The sequence below is a fragment of the Phodopus roborovskii genome, unplaced genomic scaffold, assembly GCF_943737965.1.
Source record: "Phodopus roborovskii unplaced genomic scaffold, PHOROB, whole genome shotgun sequence".
In the NCBI taxonomy this organism is placed as follows: Eukaryota; Metazoa; Chordata; class Mammalia; order Rodentia; family Cricetidae; genus Phodopus; species Phodopus roborovskii.
In genome coordinates, this window is record NW_026126558.1 from 5,214,717 (window position 1) to 5,242,224 (window position 27,508).

The 27,508-nt window shown below is 44.3% G+C and overlaps 1 protein-coding gene across 1 annotated transcript in view; it reads right to left on the minus strand.

Moving 5' to 3' along the window:
* Positions 1-4,876: 4,876 nt before the first annotated feature.
* Positions 4,877-27,508, minus strand: part of Rab4a (RAB4A, member RAS oncogene family) — a 29,553-nt gene continuing 6,921 nt past the window's right edge. The window contains exons 2-8 of the mRNA XM_051201436.1: positions 15,931-16,011; positions 12,176-12,290; positions 10,800-10,862; positions 9,417-9,571; positions 6,607-6,702; positions 5,751-5,883; positions 4,877-5,398 (exon numbers count right to left, since the gene is read on the minus strand). Of these exons, the coding sequence (XP_051057393.1) occupies positions 5,768-5,883; positions 6,607-6,702; positions 9,417-9,571; positions 10,800-10,862; positions 12,176-12,290; positions 15,931-16,011 (626 nt within the window). The 3' untranslated portion in view covers positions 4,877-5,398; positions 5,751-5,767. The remainder of the gene's footprint in view (positions 5,399-5,750; positions 5,884-6,606; positions 6,703-9,416; positions 9,572-10,799; positions 10,863-12,175; positions 12,291-15,930; positions 16,012-27,508) is intronic.

Here is a 27,508-nt window from a genome sequence, read left to right on the forward strand (position 1 = left end):
TCCCTACCCAGCCCTACATCATCAAGTTACACCTGACAATCTCAGAAAGACAGGTGGGGAGGACACAGAACCTACCCCCACCCCCAACTTTCAGACTTCAGACTTGTATATAAGACATGTGCATCCTTTTACCTGTGTGTACAGGCTGAGGTGTGCTGAGAAGCCATGCTGGGGTCTTAGTCACCTTTTTACACAGAGCACAACTGATCAGGACTGTGGAGAATATTTTATGTTCACATACCGACTCCACACACACCTGAGTCCCTAGTGTTTAGGCTTCAATTTCTTTCCTATTAAAAAGATGGTGATTATATTTTGAGCCTATGAAGTTTTTACCAAATTGATCTTATCAACAACTTTTTCCTATCCTAGGAGCTAAGAGGGGACAAGCTGCAAGGCAGTGAGATCATTTATAAAATTAGCTTCCATGCTGGGAACGTCTGAAAATGTTTGAGAATACAGTCATATTTAAAATAAATGATACACTGTCTTTTAAAAATTTTTGATTTTAAGGTCTTAATTAAAATTTTTTTTCCATAAGTGTTTTTGCTTTTTTTGTGCTACTTTTACCTTAGAATTAATAATATTGAAGTTCTGCTGGAGTGACAAGAATGAGAAGAAAATAGAAATGTATTCTTAAACTGTATGTTTAGAAGCTATCTGAATACTTGGCATTGGTTATGTGTCTGCTCATCTGCTCTACCTCCATGGAATTCCTAACATGTTTATACATTTTCAAGTTAATTGAAGGCATTGTAGGCGGTCTCACCTGCTCCCAGCATGGTAGCACATACTCCTGTCAGTTCCTATGCAACATCTTCATAGTTGTGTTTCATTGAAGGTTGGCTGCTAATTCAAAGGTGTGTTTGCTCAGGTCATGGTAAGTGGACTGAATTGCAAGAAAAGAGAGCGAGCAGAGGGGCCGTTATTCATTTCCAAAAGAATCCACCATGCTGGGAATGTAGCTCGGTGATAGGGTGTTTATCTGGCATGTAGGAGGCACTGGGGTCCCCACATGGCAAGAAACAAAGCAGCAACCAAAGCAAATTCTGGACAACTTTCAAGTCAAAAATGCCTTCAAAAAACTTTGTAAATGGAATGAGACTCCTTGACACTTAGGCCACAGAAGTAGTATTGGAGAAGCGTGGGAGAAGCCCAGCTCAGGTGGAAGGTGAGGCTTGCTTTCCAGGTAAGTCACTGCTCAGGAAAAACAGCATAGCTGTATGGTCTACTTCATGGGTAAACTAATGCTATGCTGTGGCAAATTCTGCTGTTGCATGGCCCAGGTAAGGTCTTTGCTGTGTGCTCTGTGGCCAGTATAAATGCAACCCTTTAAACATGGCCTGGTCATTTCAGAATACCTGTGTCTGAATTTGAAGTGAGTTTCTCTATGTAGCCCTGACTATCCTGGAACTTTCTATGTAGATCTAACTACCTCTGCCTCCCAAGTGCATCTGCTACCATGCCTGGTTATTTTTCTTCTTTTTAAAGACAGGGTTTCTTGTAGCTCAGTTTGCCTTTGGAACTGATAGCCAAAGATGACCTCAAACTTTCTGCTCTTCTTGTCTCTATCACTCAACTGCTGGGATTACAGGTATATCCCCACACCTAGTTAATGTGGTTCTTGGGAGGTACAAGCCAAGGGCTTCATGCGTGTTAGGTGAGTTATATAGGTAGGCTTTAAATTGGCAGCAACTACATATTTTTTTGCTACCAACTTCTACAAGGAGGTGAGTTAGTGGCATATTAAGGTCTATATGCTGGTCCACCCATCATTTGTATGTCTTTATGAAGGTCTTCTCTCTTACCCTTATCTAGGCTTGTTCAAGGCACAATTATATCAGACATAATCACCATATGAGGTGGTTGTTCGGTACCTGGGACATCCCTGCAGAGCATCTCAAATATGACCACGTGAGGACCAACTGCTCTACAGCCAGGCTTAAGTCAAAGTCAGCATCATGGAAAGTGACATGGGCATGCAGTCATCTATGAACCATCCTTAGTACCTCTTCTTGTATGAAAATCTGGAGATCTAGGGGAGTTCTTTTATTCACAAGAGCTTTTTAAATAACTGAAATTACCTGAAGATTTAAAAAAATCTCCACAAGAAGCAGTTGTTGGTCATCTCTGGGCATTTTTAACGTTATGGACCTTTAATGGGGGAACTCAGGCAGTGGGAGCTGGGGGATGGCCCACAGGATGGAAGTTGGAGTTGTCAGCCCTCAGCATTCTGGATTTCTTAAATAGTAACAAAATTGTATTTAGGAACGTTTCCATCATTGTTCCAAGCTTATTTTGAGCACCACATTCACTTCAGGGTGCTGAAACAACATAGGCTGGGTGGGCAGGGCCACTGCTTGCTTGGTTTACACTGGTCCTAAGTAGTAAACCAAAGGGAACTGAACCAGCAGGGGCCTCTGGGTCACAGGTCCAAATAGCACAGCCAGGGCTTTAGGAATTGATGCTGAATTGGGATCATATTGACAGAAGGCAGGTTCAAACACTGTCAACTCCACAAGGCTAAATATGACAGCCACAGTCCAGTGACAAGGCCACGCCACTTAGCACCCGAACTGGGAGGCTGGGGGGAGAGGGGGAAGATGGCAGATACTGATGATATAAACACTGAAGTAGCTCTAATGAGCAATCAAAACACTCTCACAGATTAGAATATGAATGAGGATGGCAAAGAGAAATGAATGGGCAAATGTGTATAATCTTAATTCCAGAATTGGGGAGGCAGAGGCAGAAGAATTGTTGCAAGTTTGAAGTCATCCTGAGCCACACGGAGTTTCAGTCAGTCATGGTTACAGAGCAAGACTGTCTCAAAAAACTGGATCGACTCAATGGCTGAATGGAGATGGAGAACCACCAGTCTGAATAACAGGAGAAAAGATGAAGAAAGAGCAGTTTCACAGGGCCCTGTGTCATGGAAGATGGGAAAGACAAACAACGAAGGCTTTAAAAGATGGGAATGAACAATGGCTGGGAACTCCCAATCTGATGGAAGATAAAAGCTAAAAGAGTCAAGATGAATAAACTCTGTGCAGGATAAATCCAAAGGGATGCATTGAGCACTTGCAATCCCAGCACTGGGGAGGCTGGGGCAAGAACATCTTCAGACACATCAGGCTACGTAGGGACACCCTGTGTCTCACACTGTCCTCAAACTGCCCAGAACTAAGATGCCATGAAGTGCTCAAAGAAAACCCACCTGTGTGGCAGTTTGAATGATGGCATGTTCTTCATAGAGATCATGGAGGCCAGAGGAAGTGGATCATTAGAGTGAGAGGAAAATGTCACCTGGGAATTCTGTATCCAGAGCTGGGCATGTTAGCACACACTGTAGTCCCAGTATGAGGGAGGCTGAGGCAAAATTGCCACGAGTATGGGGCAAGCTTGGGCTAGAGTGAGACTTTATTGTAGGGGGGGGAGTCTGAAAAGACTAAATTTTATAATGAGAGAATACTAAGTGTTTAACCTAAAAAAGCAGGTTTAGGGAAGTTGAAAAGCATTTAAAAATGCAAAAGATGCCAAACATATCAATGTATACAGTGCCTTCTTGGTGTTTCCATGTCAACAGTGCTGTGAAGATGGCTGAGAAGTCCCAGGACCCACATGACTGCAAATGTGTGAGCATCATGCCCACAGAGTGATACAGGTAAGTGAAGACATCCTGTGGCCAGCGGCTGTATTGGGACTGGGCAAAGGCTGTGTGGACAGGCCCAGGGTTGTATGAGTCAGCTACAGATAGGGAATCTGATGGGACTGACAAGTTCAGAATAAGAGCTGGAAACTTTCACATCCCATGAGCACCAGAGATAATAGAGGAGAATCAGCCATGATGTGGGGAAGCCTGGTGATAAGCAAGCATCAACAGTCAGACTCCAGCTCCCCTCTGCCACAGTCATGCAAACTCTTCCAGGAACACAGAACATTACCAAGATACCAATCCTGTTGTATAAACAGATGTTGGCAGTCAAAAAAAAAAAAAAAAAAAAGATTATGCATTGTATGCTTATGACTGTGCTAGAGTTAAACTAGAAATTAGTGACAGAAGATTTGGTCATAAACTGCCAAAGAGAAAGTCTCAAATTTTGAAAACATTTTAAATAGAAGAGAAATGAGGTTTGATCATATTAAAATTTGCATAAGAAAGGTAGTGTTCAGGAACACTGCTTGTTAGGAAAACAGGCTTTGCTAGGTGTTGAGGCCCACATCTTTAATCTCAGAACTCTTAAGGCAGAGGCAGATGGATCTCTTTGAATTTGAGATCATCCTGGTCTACATAGCAAGTTCCAGGGCTACAGAGTGAGATCCTGTCCCAAACAAAAACCAGGTCAACTTGATAATTGTATACAGTAAAAGGCATTTACATATTCAAGAAAAGCTACAAAGAAATTTTGTGTGACCCATTTCTACCCTGTACTCACTCCAGTCTCTTTAGCTCAAGATGGTCTTGAGGTCATGACAGCCTCTTGCTGTCTCAGTCTACTGAGTGCTGGGATTATAGATGTGTGCCACCAGATGCTTTCTGGGATCAAACTCAGCCTTGTACATGCAGAGTGAAACACTTTGCTACTGAGCCCAAGATTTCTTAATATGTAGTATCTTTTGCTAGAGGTAGTGAGTTTCCTGGAAATGACTACAAAATAATATAAGATGTGGAAGAAGAGACAGTGATGCTCTTTTAATGGGTCTTCTAGCAGGGAGACAGACAGCAGACAGTGGAGGTCGAGGGCGATGTGGAGGCCGAGTAGGATGGGCAGGTTGACCTGGACCCACAGTGGCTCTTGCACTGACCTCAGTTAAGAGTCTTAGAGTCCACAGAGTAGGACAGTGTATTGTGCACGAGGAACTCGGTTCCACTTTATTTCCAGATGTTAGTGCATCCTGTAGATTTAACATTTCAGGTGTGGATCACAGAAACAGTGTAAAAAGGATAAGAGGGATTAAATAAGAAATGTACTGGCTGTGAACACCAGAGTCCTTTGATACTGAGTCATATGTGTAACCAACACAATGAGAAAAGCACGCTCACATTCACAAACTGCATTTCCTGTGAGTTGGAAAAAAAAAAAAAAGCTTCATTGAGTGCAGGATTCTACCATGTCACACTGGCTCTGTGCTGTAGGACTGTGCCAGGCTATGTGCAGCACAAGCTTGATTTAACGGAACATGAAGGGGCAGGTGTGGGGCGGGGATCTTTGCATACATGTGGCATCTGAAGGTATTGTCCACTGAGTTAGTTTGCAGTATGGCTGCTGAGCCCTGTCGGCCAGTGTGCACTGTTTTCCCCATGAAGATCTACTTCTGTTCAGAGTAGAAAAGATGGTAGTAAAAACTTCAGACTCTTCAGGCTCCAGCAACTGTGCTCCAGAAACCACCACTGAACCTGAGAAATGTTAAGTGTGATTAGATACTTGTGTGGTTGTAAATGCAAAACAGCTCACGGCCCAACAGACAGGACAGTTTCACCTTTGGATTAACACTGGCTTACACTGCTAGATAATGCCATGGTGAGCTGAGCATGATGGCATACACTTGTAATCCCAGTAGTTGGGAGGCTGAAGCAGGAGGATTGTCATAAGGTGGTAGGCCCACCTGGACTATGATGTAGTGAGCTCCTGCTTCAACTTCCCTGACAGAAAAAGTCCACTGTGGTAAATGGAAGAGAGCTATTTTAAAAGTATAGACCTCCTCTCCTGGTCCCCAACCCTCCAGCATGCAGGGCCTCCAGCACCCACCTGTGTTACTGGCGTGCCTAACAGCCACATTCCTGTGCATTTGGGGCCTGTGTGCGCCGTGGAGACCGTAGCTGTCTCAGGGCAGCGTCTCCATACTGGATGCCAGAACCCATTCTCTCTGGGTCCAGCTCACCTAAGGACCAAGAAAATGGCAGTGAGTCCGTGCTCCCCAAACATGGTAAGTGGAAAAGGGCAAAGTATATTGTCTCAGCATTTGTATCTTCATTGTGAAGAGCAAAAATATACCCACTAAAAATATTTTTATTTTTTATTTACTTTGGTTTTTGAAACAGGGCCTCACTATGTAGCCTTGGCTGGCCTATTACTTATTATGTAGATCATGCTGTCCTTGAATTTATAGATTTACCTGCCCCTGCCTGATGTTGGGATTAAGGGTGTGTGCCACCACACCTGGCCGGGGGAGAAATGTCTTATTTTAAAAATGTATGTGTGTAATACATGTGTGCAGGTATGTAGCATATGGAGGCCAAAGCTCAACCTATGTGCTCTCTACTTGTTGAGACACAGGCTGTCACTAAGACCTGGGTGCTCTGTACCTCTGAGACACCCGAGCCTGAATTTTGTATGTTGAGTAGAACTATGTGACAGTACTACACATACAAAACTAAATGAGTTAAAAATTAGTAGCAATGTTCACTTATTAGTCTATAATAACCCAATCTTGATGCCACTCTCTAAACACCTGCCCCTGACTGGCGACTCTCCTCTGGGAGCTTGTTTCTGTCAGGCATGCTATTTAGGGATGCTTTACTACAGCCTTACTCATAACAGCCAGCAGGGGGCACTGTTGAGCTACAGGGCAAAACCCACAGATGAGGCCAGGGAAGAATGTTACCTGATTCAATTTTGTTAAGTATTTTCCTTGCACACTGCATGAAAGCCTCTTCAACGTTCTCACCAGTCAGTGCACTCGTTTCCAGGAACATCAGCTCTAAAAATGATATTAAAGAAGACAGGGAGCCACATTTAGAAGATAGTGAGCTTTAGATTATTATTATTACTTTTGGGTTTTTCAAGACAGGTTTTCTCTTTAGCTTTGAAGCCTGTCCTGAAACTCACTCTATAGACCAGACTGACCTTGAATTTACAGAGATCCTCATGCCTCTGCCTCCCCAGTGCTGGGATTAAAGGTGTGCGCTGCCCCACCACCGCCCACTTAAATTTTTTATCATTACATTTACTCATTCATTTTGGAGGGAGTGTGTGCTCTGGTGCACGTGTGGTGGTCAGAGAACAGTTGGTAGGAGTTGGTTCTCTCCTTCCATTATGTGGGTCACAGGGATGGAACTCGGTCCTCAGGCTTGGAGGTAAGTGCCTTTGTCCTCTGAGTCAACTTGCTGGCCCAATGGCAGTGACTTTCAACTAACAGCCTGCTCAGCCTTCTCATATAGTGACAGGCTCAATCCAGTACCTAAATGTTCTATTCCTATAAACATAAAGTTAATACACATATACTTTTGTTGTCTGATTTTTTTGAAATAAGGTTTTATGTACTTGGTTTTGAACTCTTGATCCTCTTACCTCTTCTGTCTCCTGAGTGCTGGAATTAACAGCTATCATCACATCCGGGAATGTCAATATAATTTAAGTAATTGAAGTCCATTGAAGAATGACCACTATCATGCCCTAGCCCCTGAACTGACAAGATTCTCAGTGTGACACTGAGAACTGTGTCAATGACTACTATGAATGGTGGCTAAAAATGGTTGGCTAAAATTGTGACTTAAAGCTTCAGTTTCCTTCTCCAAGTAGATCTGCAAGTCAGCATGAATGCAAACACAGCCTATGAATCATTGCATTGCACTACACACTAGCAGGGCCCATGCCCATCCAAGCCAGATACAATCCTGCTGTCCAAGAAAAGCCATCCCCACCCGGGCTTTTAATTTGTATTCAATTGGAAAATGTGTGCGGCTGGGTATCCTAGGGAATTTTTTACTAATTTTGTTCTCCTCTACTAATCAACATTTTTAATTGGGGAGTTGGGTAGAAGTCTCACTTGATTTACTTTTATTGTTTTGTATGGGTGTTTTGTCTGCCTGTGTGTCTGTGTACCACATGTGTGTGAACCTGATGCCAAAGGTGGTAGTGAGCTGGCAACTGAATCTAGGCCCTTTGCAAGAACAAGTGTTCTTAACTACTGAGCCAACTCTCGAGCCCTGAAGTCCCACTCGAAGTCATGCTCTTTTATCCCCAGAACAGGGGCTAATCCAGGGGAAAGCCTGCTCTGTGCTGTTAGCTGCATCACAGATGCTGGCCTCTGTTCTGTACTACTAGAGGACTTTCCTTGGCATAATAAACAATTCCTGCTTTCTAAATAGCTCTAAAACAGTGGTTCTCAATCTGTGAGTCGACGACACCTTGGGGGGGATCAAATAACCCTTTATAGGGGTCGCCCAAGACCACTGGAAAACATATTTACATTACATTTAACAGTAGCAAAATTACAGTTTTGAAGTAGCAATGAAAATCATCTTATAGTTGGGGGGTCACCACAACCTGAGGAACTGTATTAAAAGGTTGCAGCATTGGGAAGGTTGAGAACCACTGCTCTAAACATCATTCCCTGTACATAGTCTGTACTGCATTTACTTTCTTTTTCTTCCTACCTTCCAACCCTCTTTTTGAAACAGAGTTTCACTATAGGGTCCTGGCTTGCTTCAAGCTTTCAGTAATCCGTCTGCCTCTGCCTCCTTAATACAAAGATTACAGGCCCCAAATTCCATGCCTGATTCATGTTTATTTCTTAGTAAAAGCCCATCAAATGGGGAAAACAATTTTCTGTCCTTGAGTCCAACCAAATGTGGACACAAGGATGTACCAGTCTCAGCTGGCTCTCAGAATTAAGGCTCTTCCTGAATGTTAATAATACTGTTATCTCTATAAACAATGGCTAAATTTGCAATGCAGTTTTAACATTAATAAACTTGCTATCTAGCATGGTCTACTTAGTGAGCTCCAGGACAGCCAGGACTACACAGAGTCTGTCTCCAAAAAAAAGAAAAAAAAAAGATCAAACAAAGAAATTTGTTGCCATTAAACAAATGACTTAATGTAAGAAAATGAAGCCAGCTGAGTGTTTCTTTTGTTTCCTTTCTATATGGGATGACTACTTTACCAACTATATTTCAAGATACATAAAAAAAAAAAGTGTCACCCCAAGATAGCTAATATCCCACACCTAAAAGTCCTTATGGAAGGTAAATACCTTGCTTTTCTTAGCACATTGGCTGTTGTCAGCAGAATGAGACATGCTGAGCTATACTGAACTAGCTGAGTTCACTATACTGAATAGTGGAGACTGCACAATTTCATAAGATAATTGATAATTTAACCTCAAAACTCCACCAGATGTTTTATTTTATGTATGTATGTATGTATTCATTTATCCATCCAATTACTTTTTTTTTTTTTTTTTTTTGAGACAGGGTTTCTCTCTGAAACAGTCCTGGCTGTCCTAGAACTCACTCTGTAGGCCAGGCTGGCCTGGAACTCACAGAGATCTGCCTGCCTCTGCCTCCCAAGTGCTGGGATTAAAGGTGTGTGCCACCACCACCTGGCTCCACTAAATGTTTTAAACCCAAAGAAATGTCACTGTGCCCAAACCCACACTGTGAGAAACTATAAGAGGAAACAGTCACTTGCCATTCTCTTGTGCGAATCTGGAGGCTTCAAGGAAGGTGACTTCCCGGTCAGCATCCAGGTCCTTCTTGTTCCCACAGAGGATGATGACAATGTTCTGACTCGCCAGCATTCTGGCATCTGTTAACCAATTAGTAAGCGCATTGTAGGTTTCTCGGCTGTGTAACATAAGATTGTGGAAATAATACATGTATTTTATAAAACTAGCAACTCTTTCCAGTCATCCTCACCATGCACACTGCTTGTCAACATTTCAGCAAGGGCAAGGGCACCTCAGAGGTGACTTGGGAACCCAAATGCCTAGTGATACATCAGATGCATGGGCTATGTTTAGCTGTTGTTACAGCAAAAGCCATGAGTCAGACACTCAGGGTTCAAAGGGAAAGGGAACTCTTCATTCACTTCACAAATGCACCTGAGCCCTGAGCATGTGCAAAATACGAGGCTGTTTTGCAACATGTCACCTGTAGATTTGTGGGCACTTTGACCCACAGGAATCCACCACAATGACTTTGCAAGGATCTGCTAAGAGCTGAGCCTTGGGAACATGCAGGGCTTCCAGGCTTTGTCTAACCAGGACCTACTCAGACCTGCAGACTAGCTCTCACATTTAAGGACTGGCCCAAGTGATATCACACCCTGGTAGGTTAAGCCTCTCATGGCACTGGGGGGATAAAGAGGGTGGAGTCAGGAGTGTCACCCCATCTCATTAGAGAAAGACAACCATGCACTGTTTTCTCCTGGGTCAGGTTTCTCTCAGGAAGGGCCCCTTAGTAGAACCTTCTGGATTCTTTGTTTCTAGGGCAATGCTGCAAACTCTGAGGTCAGTGCATTGATCAGATATGCTCAAGGACAGGATTGTGCTGCAGCCTACATTGGCTAATCCTGTGGTCATTAGCCAGAACAACCCAGGAGTGAAACTGAGTTGTTACATGCAGCTAGTAACTGTAACAAGTATTTCATTAGACTTAAACTCACTGCCCCATCGTTTTCTTATGGTCCAAGTATATTACCCTCATCTTACAGATGAGAAACCAAGACCAAAACAGGGAGGTCTAGGCCTGTAGAGATCACAAAGCCACTGGCTGGAGCTGGGATTTGAACCCAGGTGATCCGAGCCTGAGTCTGCATCTTGATTCACTTCTGAGAATTCACAGAACGCTGCAGACCTCAAGGAATATGTCCCACAAAGTATGAAGAACAATGAGGCAGAGGCTTGTTTTAGCTCCAACATCTCACAAACACTAAAGACCTCTACGAATCCCCAGGAAAGGGCCCAGAGGTTTGCTGGGTGTAGCCATGCTCCTATCCAAAGTGAAGCACACATCTCACCAACACAGGGATGCAGGACACCAACTGGCCTCTGTGGTAGGGAGTGGACTTTACCTGGTGATGTCGTAGACAAGGAGTGCCCCTGCTGCACCTCTGTAGTAGCTTCTTGTCACAGACCTGAAGGAATGACAAGGCTTCTAACAATCAAGGCCCTTTACTTCTCCCCATAAAAACCACAACATAGGGCCAGGACAAGCAGGATGGTCTCTCCAATACAGGAACAGCTCTACTGAGCAGGTCCTTAGAAGGCACGGGAGGTTCAGGTGTCTGCATGTGACCCAAATGTCCTAGCTCTATGTGGGCACCCCGCTCCAGGACACCCTCACATTGCTGTCTGCCACCTCCAAGTGCCCTGTGTGGTTCCCTCCCTTCTTCCTAGGAAAAGCCTGAGATGGGAGCAGCCTAGATTCCTGCCAGTGCCCCACATTTACACTGTCTCATGGAATACCCTTCTTTACTCCTTGCTCTATGAGAACTGGCCTTTTGTCCACTTCACATTCTCAGTAACCTGTTTTTCAGCAATACATTTTATCTTCTGCAATGCCAACTTCTCTCTAGCTAGCTTTTTTTCTTTTAATTTTATTACTATGTGTATCATATTGGAGCGGTGCATGTATGTAGAAGTCAGACAACTCTATGAAATCAGTTCTTTACTTCCAAATTTGCATAGGTTCTGGGGATGGCATTCAGATGGTCAGGCTTTCCCAGCCTTTAGCTACTGAGCCATCTTGTGGGGTGTGGCTTATCCCACACTGAATCTTGACTCTATGATGTGGTGTACTATACAGAAAGCATGACTGAAATGCAAGACATGTTCACACACTGTCTTGCATTCACTGTTACAAGATGCTAACTACACAATCTAATTAGCAGAGACTTGGAGTCAGTTGTGCAAGAGTGCCCTGCAGGAGTCATAGTAGCTGCCACAGCATGCTCCAGTTAGTGTAAAGGAGTCAAAACCTACAATGGATGTCTAAAAATTCTTTATAGAACTGTACTATGTTAAATTCCTCACTTAGTCCTGTTGCACTGTCTTCGTTTTAACTTAAAAGTATACTATGGCCATCTTGATACTCAGGAGTGTGACCCAAAAAGGTCATGGGCTTGAGGTTTACCTAGACTGCTCAGCCAGGCCCTGCCTCAAAACACCAAAGGAAAGACAGACTGAAACCCAAACCACTGCAGAGTACTCAGCATCTTAGCCTCCAGACTGAGTTGCCGCTTCTGAGATTCTAGTTACCTAGTGTTCTCTCTTGTTTGTTTTGGTATCTGGGGTCCAGTTGGTACTCTGTTAGCAGTGAGAGCTTCCAGGCTGAGCTGGAGCTTTTGAAATCAGTGTACATGTTGGTTTGAGACCACACACCATGAGGGACTCCAGCTAAATAGTTTGAGCCCAAGTTCAAGTATTCTTGGTAAATTAGGAGAGCTACCTGAATCGCTCCTGTCCGGCTGTGTCCCATATCTGTAACTTTACGTATTTACCACCAACATTTATTATTTTTGAGCCAAATTCCACTCCTATGGTATGATTTGAGTCATCTTTAACTAAAAAAGAAAAACAAAAAACAAGTGATTAAATTTTAGAACATGAAGGTAACAGTTCACAGATTTAAATAGTAATGTTAATATCAAAGGCTGAAAACTAAAATAAAAACAGTAAAAAGAAATGGGGGAGGGGATATACTAAGGGCTCTGCAGATGGAAAGGCCACTAGCTTCAGCCATCCATTCTCTAACAGTCAGCTGATGAATGGTACTAACTTTAAGTAAATCACATGATTCCTGTTCTCAAAGAGACACTAGAGAGTGCCCCTACCTCCTAACACATGGTATAGTTACTGCAAGAGGCTGCCCTGAGCCCGAGACACCTGACTGTCCATGGGGAAGACTGACACCAACCATCTTCTGATGCCTGCCTACCACACAGCAGGGTGTGTGTCTCGTAACCGGCTGGACACTTGGTCAGGAGTGAGGTGGTCAAAAGGTAGTTATTCCAAAGAACTGAACAGAGGAGACCCCAAAGATAACCTAGTCATAGAACTCTGATTTGGGGTCTGTGGAGTTGGGGGGGGTCCTTTCTTACGTGTATTACTGGTATCAAATATTCATTAGTTATGGCAATGCACAACAAAAATATGAGTTTATTGGAGAGTCCTATCACTTCTCAACACATGGGATATGCCACTGGTACAAGATGGCTACAACAAAGGGATGAGCTAGAACAAATGCTACTCCTGCCACCTGCTGGCTCTCATCTCATGACTTGGACACAGAGTACCACTTCAAAAATCAGGGGTGCCACTTGATAATGCATTTTTCCCCCTGGAGGGATGAGAGCGTAGACAGGTAATCCAGCCTGTGCCAGAGACAGATTCAAGTGTGTGATCAGGTAGGAAGCCTCCCACCCCCACTCCAGGCAAACTGCAGGGAGGACCTTGGCAGCAATCCTGGTGGAGTGAAAGGATGAAAATATAGCCTAACTCTCTAATGACCACTAAAAGTTAGAAATTTAGAAAAAGTCCATCCGCATGTATTTAAAAATCACCCTAGCTGCATGCAAAGCTAACACATGAAATAGCTTGATCACGATGACTGGTCTCTGGATATTATTATTATTATTATTATTATTATTATTATTATTATTATTATTAATCACCTAGTTTCTGAAGAATGTTGTTATCCATAACAACAGTCTGGGAACTGTTATGGGTCATCCTGTCCACAAAGGAAATAACTAAAAGATGGGACTCACAGCAAAAAGAGAAAGAGAAAACAAGAGCCAATAGATATAGATAACTCCCTGACTGGAAAGTACAGTCTCCCAGCTGCTCAAGGACAAGGCTACTGAGCCCGATGGTTCTTAAGAAAGAAAAAACCCTAACCTTGCAGGTGTGCTAAATCTCTGTAACTTAGGAAACCTTACTAACCATTCCAAGTTTTGAACTATCCCATGACCTTGCTTTTAGGCTTAGTGAAAATAACAGGCTAGCTTTGAAACTGGCCTTCTTAGCTTTGATGTAAACCCTATAAAAGCTATCTCATTTCTGCCCTCGAGGTCCTCAGTCCTCTACCCCTGTGTGGTATATGACTGTGGACCCCAGTGCACTTGGAATAAAAAATCCTCATGCTATTTGCATCAAGACCGCTTCTCGTGAGTGATTTGGGATGTCGCCTTTCCTGAGTGGGAATGTGAAGGTCCACGCTCTGCAGGTCTTACAGAGGCATGCTGTTGTGACAAGGAGAGAGCGAGCTTTCCCTTGAGGCTTCGGGGACAGTTAGGAATGGATATAAAACCCACCTGGCTGCTCTGTTTTCAGAGATGGAGTAGACACTATAAGATGTCATGTGTGTTGGTTCATGCCTGCAATCCCAACAATTGGGAAAATGGGACAAGAAGACTGGCATGGACCGGAGACCAGATTGATTATATTAAGTCCCTAGCCAGCTTGACAGCTAAAGGATGAGAGAAGACCTGTTTCCAGAAATCAAAAGTAAGCAAATGCCCAGAGAACTGCGTGTGTTGGTAAACCACGCTAGCGCTAAGCTGGGCAGAGGCTCTGACAAGCTCTTCACTCTTCCTCTGACTGCCTTAAACCAGCAGATCACTCTCCACAGTTCCTCACACTGGGATCACAGTTTTGCTTATTCTAAGGGCTTTTGAACCTACAGGCTCTCGCAGTCTCATACAGTGTGGAATAAAGATCAAATCCTCTTCCCCAAACGTGTAGGGCTGTGCTCCAGAGTCCTCTGTAACAGACAGTCCTCCCAGGAGCACCCGTGACTGCTCTATTTCACTTCCTGACCTGCAGACCAGGACAGGAGACAGAAGGGCCTCTCGGCACTAAAGGCCACCCAGAGCAACTGAAGGCTATAACATCCAACTGCACTCCAATGTGTATCTGGCTACTCTGCCAGGAAACAGGGTCTCTGCTGAAGAATCCTTCACTGTGTTTCTCTTAAGAAAACACTATATATTGAGCCACCATCAAACTGAAACACTAATAATAAAAACTCTGTCATGTAAAAGTATGAGAGTATAGCCTATTTGGGTGCAAACCTTTAATCCTACCACTCAGAAGGCAGGGACATTGGGTGGGTCTCTGAGTTCAAGGCTAATCTGGTTTACATAGTGAGTTTCAGTCCAGCCAAGGCAACATAACAAGACCTAATATTGAAAAACCAAAACCAAAAATCAGAACCTTGTATTGCTACATAAAAGTACTTTTGCCTAGTAGTGCTACAATACTGTTGCTACAATGCTGACCTACCAAGCAAGAAATACCCACTGGTACAAGAGTGGCATGGATGTTACACGAGTAACCAGCCACTTTCAGACTGGATTTGAGGCCTGCCCCAAGTAGGAAATCCATGCCTATTACTGTAATCTTGGTCAAAGCCCATGCTGGAGAGGTTATAGCCCTCAGGGAAGAACCTACTATAGTTGTTTTGCTAAATGGACATGTTGTCAAATTTCCTTCCAAACGTTGTTTCTACCTTTAGATTAGTGCTGCTCTCAACCGTGGTCAGGAGCAGGCAGAAACTCACAGCTGCTCAAACTGCTGCTAATAAAGGCTGGCTGTTGCTCATAGAAAAGTGGGTGGAGGTGGGGAGCAGGGGAGGAGTGTAAGAGGCAGAGGATGGAGAGGAGAGCTGTGAAAGGCTGTCTTCTAGACACTGTGTCCTTGGACATCATACTCATGAGCTCACAGCACCGACCGGAAGTTGCCTGCATAATAGGCTGGAGTCCATCAACATCCTAGCATGGGCAGGTGAGGGGCTCATTAGGCACTACCCCTAGCTGAGGAGATATTAGCAGTCAATGGCTGCTAGGGGAGAGAGAATTATTTTACTTAAGGGGTGTAACCACTAGTAAGCTGCCTGTTCTCCATGATCCAGGAAATAACCCCACACACATGCACGCAAGCAACCTTAACAAAACTCTGTGATATTACATGAAAGTAGGGAGAGGATGGGGGCATGTAAGGAAGAAGGGTTCTAGAGGGAGCTGGAGAGGATAAGAGGCTAGGGGTGGAGATGATCAAAATCTATACATGTATGAAATTTTCAAATAATAAAAATGCAAAAGTAAAGTATTTCAAAGCTATGGTTTGCGGCTCCAGAAAGCTCAGGTTTCCCATAAGCACCTCTGTAGCCAGGGTGCTCACAGAACATCTGGTGTCACTCACATTTTTTTTCAATGAACTGATGAAGCAAGCAAGATTTGCCGGTTCCCGCATTTCCGATGACCAAGAATTTAAACAAGAAATCTGAAAAGAAAAGAAAGAATAAGAAATAACCTTTTTCTTTTTTCTTTTCTTTTTTTCTTTCTTTCTTTTTTTGCTTTTTTTTTTTTTTTTTTTTTTTAATGGGTTTTCAAGACAAGGTTTCTCTGTTTAACAATCCTGGCTGGCCTCGAACTCACTAAGATCTGCCTGCCTCTGCCTCTGCCTCCCAAGTGCTGGGATTAAAGGTGTGCATCACCTTCTGGCAAGAAGAATTAATAACTTTAAAGGGAGCTATGAACACAGTCTTACACTATGATCATAAAGTCTAGTGACACACTAGTTGTTTTGATAGAGGAGGCAACTGGCTCTCCTGTGAAAACACACACACACTGGCTTGCCTTTTCATATCTACCCATTTCACATTTGCACATTTCTGATACAGTCAGAGCTTTTCCAAACTGGTCCTGTGACAACTTTAGAAATTTGAAGGTTGAAAATTAACTGATGATGAATAAAACCGGTTCTTGCTGGCCACTACAAAAATGCAGACTTAGTTTCAAGCAAAATTAGTCTAGAAATGGAAGCCTGCTCCTTTCTTCTCCACACACAGGTGAGTTCCCAGGCATGTGGTGCTGTGGTCACTCCTCATCCCTCAGCTGAAGTTCCTGGAAGGCAGCTGAGGCCAAGCTGAGGCTGCATGTCTAGTGACTGACTCAGTGTACACAGGTTGTTTAATTTGGGATATTCCTCTTTAAAAATATCTTATGTGTAGTGGTGTTTGGCCTGTATGTCTGTGTAACTATCGCGTGCTCAGTGCCTGCAGAAGCCTGAAGAGGCCATCACATCCCCCTGGAGCTGGAGTTATGGATGGTTGTGAGCTGCTATGTAGGAGCTGGGAATTAAACCTGATTCCTCTGGAAGAGCAGCCAATGGAAGTTCTTAACCTATGAGGAAGTGACCTTTAATACAATTCCTCATGTTGTGGTGACCCCAACAATAGAATTATTTTTATTGTTACTTATAACTGTAACTTTGCTGCTGTTATGAATCATGATATAAATATCTGATATGCAGGTGATGCAATCCCCCAAAAAAGTCATTGCAACCCACAGGTTGAGAATCACTGCTCTGTGACATCTCTCTAGTTCCAGGGATATTCCTTTTATAAAACTAAAAACGTTTCCAAGATGGAATTGTTTAATATGAAGTAGCTTCAAAAGGTCAGGGTTGCAAACTTTCAATGTAGCAGAGGCTGGTTTTGACCTCTTGATTCTCCTGCATGCACCATTACAAGTGTACCATCATACTCAGCACTTCATATGTGCTTTCTCCCCCCCTCCTGTCCCCTTCTCTGAAACAGGACCTCACTATGTAGATGGTACTGCCTTAAACTCCCAGATATCTGCCTGCCTTCACCTCCCAAATGCTGAGATTAAAGGCATTATGGCTAGCTTGCTTTCTGTTTTTGATAGAGAGTCTAACTATATAGCTATAGCTGGCCTGGACCTTGCTCTGTAGACCAGGTTGACTTGAGCTCAGAGTTTTGCCTGCTCACCTGAGAGCTGGAACTAAAGGCATTTTCCATCTCACCCAGCCAATTGCTTTCTCTTTAGTAAGAACTCTAGTCCTGCATAGCTGGGAACTACACACCATTGGCTCCTTATCCCTTTAACGGACCTGCCTAGCCTAATCTTGTTCTTAACCCCGATCTGCTGCAAGCCCCACCTTGCCCAGCACTCATGCTCTGTATTCCTTGCTGATGACCCTAGACACTTCCTGCTCTCCCCCATTAAGCTGAAACAGCTGCTGGTTTTTGACATGGCCCTGTCACCAGTTTCTAAGAACTATAGCCATCACTCAGAAATTAAGCCTATATTTGGTCTCCAATGATATCCATATGGTTTCAGAAAATCATGGGACAGTACCATTAGGATTGTGGCAGCATTTAAATACCAATAACTTCAGCTTCTCAGCGCATGTTTTTAAAGCATGACATGGAAACTCCACTCTTCTTTAAGATGCCTACACCCATGTTCTTACATGTGTCTAACTTTCTTCCTGAGTGCTTCTCTTTCTCTTAATTACTAAGTATAAAATCTATATTAAAATACCTTTTAATAAACAACTCAGCTGGGCAGTGGTGGCACACACCTTTAATCCCAGCACTCAGGAGGCTGAGGCAGGTGGATCTCTGTGAGTTTAAGGCCAGCCTGGTCTACAGAGCGAGTTCCAGGACAGGCTTCAAAACAACACAGAGAAATCTTGTCTTGAAAAACCAATAGCTGATAGATACATAGATATGAAGGAAGGAAGGGAGAAAGAAAGAAAATAAACTTCAACTCTGGTTCAAAAACAAGTTACAATAAGGGCTGGAGAAATGACTTCACAGGAGCACTGGCTGCTTTTGCAGAGGACCTGGGTTTGTTCCTTAGCACCCTCATTGCAGCTTACAGCCATCCTTAACTCCTGTTCCGCGTATCCAACACCCTCTTCAGACCTATGAGACAACAGGTACACACATAGTACACTACATGCACACAGACAAAACACATACAATTAAATAATAAAACTTTATCACCAGCATTGTCCACAGTAGTAAAACAGGGAAGTGTCCATCAGTGGAGGAACAGATACATAAAATGTGGTATTGCCATACACTGGAGCAGGCCTTAGCCTTAAAAAGAAACGAGTTCTGATAACTGCTATAGCAGATGAGCTTAAGGACACTAGTGACATAGACCGGGCATAAAATGACACATACAGATCCCATTTCTGTGAGGTCCTCAGAGTAGACTGGGGGCAGAAATGGAGAATTGCCATTTCATGGGCATGAACGTCAAGTTGGAGGTGTGAGAGTTCAAGAGATGGGTGGTGGTGACTGCTGCACCATGAAATGTAACTACTTTTTTGCTCTTTATTGGAGATCTTATTTACTTTTGCTTTAGTGAATGGGTGTTTTGCCTCCATGTATATTTATGCACTATTGCATACAGTGCCTTTGCAGGTCAAGAGTTGGCTGTCCATGCACTGGAGCTGCCATGTGGGTGCTAGGAATCAAACCTGGTTCCTCTGAAAGAGTAGCCAGTGCTCTTTATCACTAGGCCATCTCTCTAGACACCTCATGAAATGTGACTGCACTTTAATACCGCTGAAATGTACACTCAGATTTTCAGTTGGTTAAGATTGCCAGGCTAAAGGGAACTAGAATTTCTCAACCTTATTCAATACTCTCTTCTGTTAGGAAATAATGTTACATAAGTTGTAAGGAGAACACAAAAAAAAGAACTAAAGCTGGGTCTGTGTTGCCTTGGTGGGGGGTAGAGAGGCTGGCAATAGGCAGGCCAAGGGAGGCTCCCATAGAACACTAAAGACTCTGCTTGAAGGACACAAATCCCTGCTTCTGGACTTCGGACTCCATAGCTGAGTGTAGACTCTGGCTCAGATTTGCTGAATTGACCTTTACAGACTAACTGCTGACTGTACCATTGCCACACCTGGCCAAAGGGTGACATATCAGTGCACCTTGATGGAGAAAGGCCTGGCAAGATGCACAACCTCCACAAAAACACCGAAGTCCAGAAAGTAAGAGGCGATTTCAGAAAACATTTTGTTTGAAATCACTTTGGTCAAATAGGAAAGAATGGTGGAGCTTTAGGAAAATGGAAACACCGTGCCTTTCTGGAACAGTATCAGAGTGCAGCCTTGGGGGTGTGGGGAAGTCTGGAGTGCCCTGACAACTGGTAAAACCTACTCACACTTCCCAGGAGGATGGAAAGCATTCCCCTTTGAAAATGAATTATGAACTGATACTGTAATTATTTCAGACAATACACCCTGTATTGAGTCAGGCGTCAACGATAATATGCCTTAGAAAGCGATGCACATCACTTCAGAGGACACACTGATTAGAAACACAAAGGTTCCCCACACATGGTGCTCTGGAGATATTTACAACCTAACTATAAAACCTGAAGAGAAACAACCCATCATGAGGACATTATGGTAAGTGACATAAGCCAAATGTTGATAACCCCATTCGTGTGAGGTTCCTGGAGTTCACACACAGAGAGCTGGCTAATGGGGGTGGGGAAGCACCTCAGTGCCTTGATGTGTGCAGACCCTGCCTTCAGGACCTGCCAAAGGGCAGCTTGGTAAGGGGCCATGGGGATGACCAATAACAAGAAGATGTAGTTAAAAATGAAGGCACTGGAGGCTTGCAAGAGTAGAATAGAGTCTAGATTGCCTAGAAAGAAAAAATGCAAGTTCTCACAGGACCAGGTGCTACAGGCTTGGCATCCAGCTACTTGAGAGGATGAAGCAGGAGGAATGCAAGTGTAAGGCCAGTCTGGACAACCTGGTTTACGACAGAAGAGGGCTGGGCATGTGTTAATGATGAGGTGGTAGAGCACATGCCTGGAGCGTACAAGGGCCTGGGTTCAGTCTCCAACACTCAAAAAAACAACAAAAATAACAGACAAAAAAGAGGAGATGGACAAAATGAAGAGAAAATAAATAGAGCAGAAGCTGGAGGAAAATTACCAGCAGGAAACAGTGTCATCAAGAGAACCAAGGGGAACCAGAAAGACACAGAGGACTGAGGGAACTCTTATATCGGTAAAAGAGGGGTCAGCACCAAAAGAAACGGTGACTGAAGATTTTATAAAACTGACATTAAAGGAATCAGTTGGTGTGGTAGTTCATACCTGAGGTTCTAGTACTTGGAGGGCAGAGGCAATAGCATCACTAAGGTTTCAAGGCCAGCCTGGGCTACAGTGTGAGACCTTGTTTCAACAAGGGCCAACAAGGTGGCTAAGCAGGTAAAGGTGCTTTTTGGGCAAACTGGGTGACCTGAGTCTAATCTCTGGAGCCCATGAAAAGGTAAGAGCATGGTGGTGCATTCTGTGCCCCTCCCATCATACACATACACACAACAATAATAAATGAAAAAACAACCACAGAAATTATTATGAGTAGTTTCCCTGTCAGCCCCAAATAACACACAGAGACACTGTATTAGATATAAAGCTGTTGGCCTGTTACTAGCATTCCTTATTGGCTAGCTCTGTCTTAAATATTAACCCATTTCTATCAATCTAAGTATTTCCACGTGGTCTTATCTTACCGGAGAGAGGATTCAGACTTCTGCTCTCTTGGTCCTACATGTTGACTCTCCTCCTACCTCTCCCTGAATCCTCCTTGTCTACTAATCCCACCTATCTTGCTTTCCTTTAGGCCAACAGTGCTTTATTCATTAACCTATAAGAGAAACATATTTACAAAATGACATCTCCCATCAAGAAATTGTCAGAATAAAAATAACATTGAGCCATTGAGAGGAGTAAGTGTTCAGTAGACAAGTACAAAAGGGACAGAGAGTGGAGCAATCATCAGGAAGGAAGACTCCCTCAAGGAGAAGGAGTGCCCCAAATGAAAAGGCAGAGTGATGGGTGCAGCAGCTACTTGCCAAGGTGATCCTCTGCCTTCGAAAGTCAGGAGTTCTAAGAATCTGATAACATACCTATATGCAACTGCCACAGGCCTTCCTTCCCTTTGGTTCTAAAGTATGCATGGCTGCTTTAAAAAAAAAAAAAAAAAAAAAAAAAAAAAAGACCTTGTCTGACACGATTGTAGAAATGCTAAAATTTCTTAAGTAAGTGAGAAATGGGGAAGTTAAGGAAATACAAAGATGGGGTGGTGTGATGGCTCAGAGGTTAAGGGCACTTGCTGCCTTTGCAGAGGACCAGTGTTCAGTTCCCAGAACCCTTATGGCAGCTAACATTTTGTAACTCCAGTTCCAGGGAACTCAGTGCCCTCTTCTGGCCTCCAAGGGCACTGCATACATGTGCTACACAGGCATACACGCAGGCATGACACTCATACACATAACATCTTAAAAGCAAGGGAAGGTAGGTACAAAGGAAAGCAAGGGTTCTACCCTTTATCTTGTCAGGTAAGGGTTCTTTATTTTACCCTTTGGTAAAATGGCAACAGTCAATATTAACATATCACACATGTATAATGCTGTATCTCTGGCCATCATTAAAAAGCTGTAAAGAGGGACAGGTGTAGTATAATCAGCACTTTGGGGCGGGGGTGAATGCAGCAGAATCAGGAACTTAAAAATCATTTTAACTATTTAAGGATCTAGGAGTCACCAGGGCTCCCTTCCACCCATCCACCAACCAAACAACAGAAAGATGAGTGGGGGAGGGAAGTTAGCCAACACGAAAAGAGGCTAGTGAAGTAACAGCACACACGGCTCCGAGCTATAGATTTTTACAGTTTTTTTTGTAAATATTTGTTACATGGCTTTGTGGGTGTGTGAGAGAGAGGGGAGGAGAGAGAGACAGAGACAGAGAGAGAGAGTGAGAGCTCCCAAATCATAATGGAATGATGTCCCTTCTTAAATATTTCTACCCTGGATCCTCTTGAAAAGCCCATGGTTATTACACTTACAAGGTCATGGTTTCTTCAGGGAGGAATTAGCTTGAAGGCAGGGGAAAGTCTGTATCCCAAAATAGGAATGCTAAAATGGGATATTATACCAGTGTACTTTTAACTTTCCATATGATAAATGTCAGATGGGATCAGGGTAAAGCTATCAAGCAATCAGTAATCAGTGGGTAGACAGCAGCCACCCTTCCATGGAGGAATTGCAGAACAAAAACAGTTGCGGCTGCCAAAGGACATGACATTCAGTGCCCTTACCTCCTCCCCAGACCCCAGCAGACCCACAGCTGGACCATGAGCTAAGGCACAGAAGCATCGCATGCAGTAGGGAACAAGTCAAAATGAGCAAACAGCACAGCACACTATGCTCAACAGCCAGTGTCAGTGAGCTCAGGCTTGGTTAGCAACAGTGCCTCTGTTGTGTAGCTGCTGCTGGCTGTGACCTGCATCTTGCTTTAACTCTGGGCCTGTTCTCAGTCTCAGACCATGATCCCATCCTTTATCATGGGGTCCTGCAATTTTTTTTCTGAGGTTATTACGGAACTGACTGTTAACATAAAACTGATCTGAAACTGGATGTCTAGCCCTCAAGATGAGAGAATGCCATGGGGGTAGGGGGACTTGCCACCTGCAGTCTGTGCCAACACCAGATTTCAGAAGACACTGACTTGGTCCGTCCAAGAATGCTCCCCACTTCTCTAAGGAAGGGCAAAGAGGAACGGGACACAAACATGGTGGCCTTCTTCCAGGACACCCACCCTCACACACGCTACCATCCTCACAGTGGAGAGCTTTTGAACATAAGTTCTAACACCTTCCTAGTCTTCCCTTCATTTAGCCACTTAGATGTTAAGATTTCTACACACCATAGTAGGCGGGAAGAAACTGCAACCCCCTCTAAGGGTCCCTCTTCCTGACAGAAAGGGTTTGGGCTGGATGGCACTTGGCTTTAGATAGGTAAAATGGAGGCATGGGCGGTTACCCTTGCTTTCCTGCTTGGTTTGTGAGGTGAAGGCCCATAGAAGGGATGCCAAAGGTTACAAGAAGAGTCTATTTTGAGATACTGAGTAGCAGATTCAGCTGAAAACACCCATAAGCCAACAAGATGAGCCCATAGGAGGTGACCATGAAAAGGAAACTCAGGCAAAGGTCCCTGGTGAAGCCCACACCATCAAGGCAGGGCAGAATCCTGACTACAGTGGGCTGAAGAATGAAGTGGTACTGTGTGGACGGAAATACTAGTAGCTCTTCCAAGAAGCTGGGAGGGAGGAGATGGAGAATTAGAAGGGGATGAGGAGTAGTGGGTACCCTGCCAGAAGAGAAGAAGAGGAAGGGATGAGATCTGGGGACAGCTTGTGCAAAAAGCTGGTTCACCTTCGATGGCGGGACTTCTAAAACAACAGGGAAGGCACAGGTGAATGTACGGACTAGAACAGGTGGGCACATCCTTTGCCAGTATCCCCAATCACTGGTGGGCTCCACTGGAGCGATTAATGGGTTGAAATGTGCAAGACAGCTGACATACAGCAAAGGGCAGGGGGGGAGTGTTAGGGGCGAGAGCTGTACACCACCACCTCCCCCTACAAACCTCTCTGTCCTACAGCAGCAGGGCTACAAAGTAACGGATTTGGTCAGGACTTTACAAAGCAAGTGTCCTAGAAGCACAGAGAAGCAGAGACAGCAAAGAAAGATGCTGGAGCTAGAGGTGGAGGGCAGGGTATCTGGAAAGGAGGCAGACCAAGGCCTATCAAAGGGATGGGAACTGGGCAGAGGATGCCCAGGACAAAGCCAGGGAATTGAATACCTGAAGTAGAAGAGGAGAAAGTGACCACAAGTGACCCTATGGAGCAGTGAGGCTGAGGGACTGACCTGTCCTCTGTCTAGAGGCTTCAGGCACCATGTCAGTCAGCAGCTGAGGAAAAGAAGGATGCTCAGCAGACCACCCTGATGAGGGAGGACTAGCTTGAATGTCAGTGGATGAAAGCAGCTCAAAAGAGCTGGGGGGGGGGGGCTCAGCATGAAGAGAGTGTGTGTGTTTCAGAAAATGCAAAGTCTGGTGCCTTCCTAAGGGAAAGGCAGCCCAGGACGGGAAGTCAGCTGCCCATGCAGGACATAGTGAACTAAAGATAAAGAGGTCTGATTAGAACAGCTGCCCTTAATGAGGAACAAATTTGGGGCACATTAAAGAGCAGACTGTCGAATTTGATTACGTTAACAGAGGGGATGAAGCCTGCCAAACTCTATAAAGAAATAAGGGCAAATAATCTGTCAACATGATTTACAGAATATCTCAATAAGGGGAGAGACAGGGAGGAGAGAAAAGGGAGACAGCTGAATAGCTTTTCTGTTTTAGAAAGAATCTTAATATGTAGTCTAGACTTCTGCCTCTGCCTCTGCCTCCCAAGTACAGGGATTACAGGTGTGTGTGACCCCACCCAGTGTGAACAGCTAACTTGATTTGTGGCTGACCCAAAGGGTCTTCCTGATGTACCATGTTATACTGGAAGGGCAGGTAAGCATGCTAGACAGAGAACAGTCAGTTCGCTCTCAGCTCCTCCTTTATGAGGAGCTGGTTCATGAGGTGTTGGCTTTGACCCACGAAGGGCAGAGGCTTGAGGTCTCATCATCATTGAAAGCCTGACCTCCTACTGTTGTGATGTGGCCACCATAGGCACACACAGGAAACGTGTACATTGTTCAGATGGACAGGGGCTGTGTTCCAGAGGCCTCCTAGGTCTGTGGTACCACTATGCACTCCCTCTTTTTAGCCCTAGTTAGCTCTGGATCCACAGAAAGATTTTGTTCCATATGGATCTTGAACATAGTGCGTCAACAAGATCTGGCCACATCAGTAGGGGTGTTGAAGGCCCTTGGTCATCTGCACCCCTATATGGGACCTTGGCCCACTTCATAGTGGATCTGAGTTCTGGGCACCAATATACTGGGCATTAATTATATGACTCTAATCCTATCTGTAGGTAATACTAACTAACTGTCCACTCAGGCACATACCTGCTCCCTGGGTGGGAAAAATTCCCAGTGTAGTATTGGGCATAGGACCATCAATGATGTCAGAAGAACTTCAGGCAGTGTTTAAGGTGTTGGCCTGAAAGCTGAGGCCTGGCAATAGCTAGGAATAGTCCATTCATGGGCATGTGTAACTAAGAGGCATGAACTGTATTCCTAAAACAGACCAGAACATTTGTAAGGTTTTTATGACTGTAGAGAGCCTGCCTGGCATGCACGAAGCACTGGGTTTGATACCTAGTGTCCATAAACTGGGCATGGTGGTGCACACCTACAATCTCAGCCCTTGGAGGGCAGAGGCATGAGTATCAGAACTTGAAGGTCATCCTTGTCTACATAGGGAGACCAAAGTAAATGAGAGGCTACCAAGTAGTCATGACTTGAGATAAATGGGAGCTCCCTCTGCGAACAGTAACAATGAACAGACATCTGAATGCACAGGGGTTCTCCACTGAGAGTACCCCTCTGGGGTTCCAAAGCAGTTCTAGGCACACATGTGCCCAGCAGTACCAGGGCAGGTCCCCCAAGGCCCCACTTGTCACTTGTTACTTCTTTGACTGCCCAGCCTTCATCTGACCATCTCTCGAATCTGGCAGCTACAGAACCAGCTCCACCCATGCTTCTCTCTGAGGCCAGGCAGGCCTTGGCTTCAGGTTTGGGTCCGCAGCAGGGATGCTTGTTTTCTCTATTTTCAGGCTCTGTGAAGTGCCCACGTGACCTCGTCAGTCCAGGAAATTTGATCTACAGAACAGGTTTTATTAGAGTTCTGTTTCCACTAGCACAATGGCACTGTCTGACTTCTCCCACAAAGAACATAGTCGAACCAGGCCGCCAAGTCAGGTTTCTATTTATCTTGGCTTTTTGTTTCATCTTCTCTAACTGAGAGCAAAATCGTTTCTCAAATGGACTCTCATCAAAGCCTGTGTTGGCTGGCTGGCTGGGCCCTGGATTGTACGAGGAACCAGGCAGAAGTTCACCTGGACCTTCTGTTCCCAATGAGAGTTTGCCTTCTAGTATTGAAAGAACGTTTTGCTTTGATCATCAGCAAGAGCTGATCTGCAAAGCGACCCTTGGGCTGTGCTCAGACCTGTGTTTACTTTGTGAGCATCCCCTAGTAACTGCTATGGCAGGCACAGCAGGAGAAAGTGGGGTTGCCAAATGTATACTCTACATATATTGCCAGTGATGCTGAAGGAGGGGGCACTTTGTTCTTAAGCCTCCAATTGCTTTTCTGTGCGATTAAAAATTTATGTTTGAAAAGAAAATGATAAACATCTCTCTAAAATAGACCTCACATTCATAATTTATTAGTACTTTATGAATAGTGTCCTTTCTTCCCCCATCTAAATATCACTGACTCCTCAGGACTTAAATGCCAAAGCACTCTGCACCTGTGCGCTGATGGAGCCAGGTATGGTGGCTCAATCTAGTAATCTGTTTCAGGAGGTGGAGGCAGAAGGATCAGGATCAAGTCCAGCCTTGGCTACAAATCAAGTTTGAGGCCTGCTTGGGTCATATGAAACCCTGTCTCTTTATTATTTTTATTGTTAACATATCATACGTGTGTGTCTGTGTGGGTATGTGCACATGAATGCAGGTACCTGCAAAGGCCAGAGGTGATGGGACCCCCTGGAGCTGGAGTTACGGGGAGGAGGGGGTCACAGGAGTAACAGGGGAGTTACAGGTTGTGAGCAATCTGATATGCATGCTGGGAATGGAACTTGGGTCATCTGGAAGAGAACAAGTATTCTTAACCACTAAGCCATTTCTCCAGTCTGAAACTCTGTCTTAAAACAAAAAACAGACAAGAGAAGCAGAAACAACCACAGGACTCAACCACTAAGTGCTGTGCACTGTTTTGATGCAGTACTGGAGCACACATTCAACTAGATGTCAAATTTACTGTCATCACACACTTATTTGTGCTAAGTCTTTTACAACATAAACTACCTTTGGAACTCTTGTTTTTGAAACAAGGTCTCACTTTGTAGCCCTTGTTGGCCTGTGGCTCTCTATGTAGACTAGACTGGATCTGCCTCTGAGAGCTAGGATTAAGGCTGTG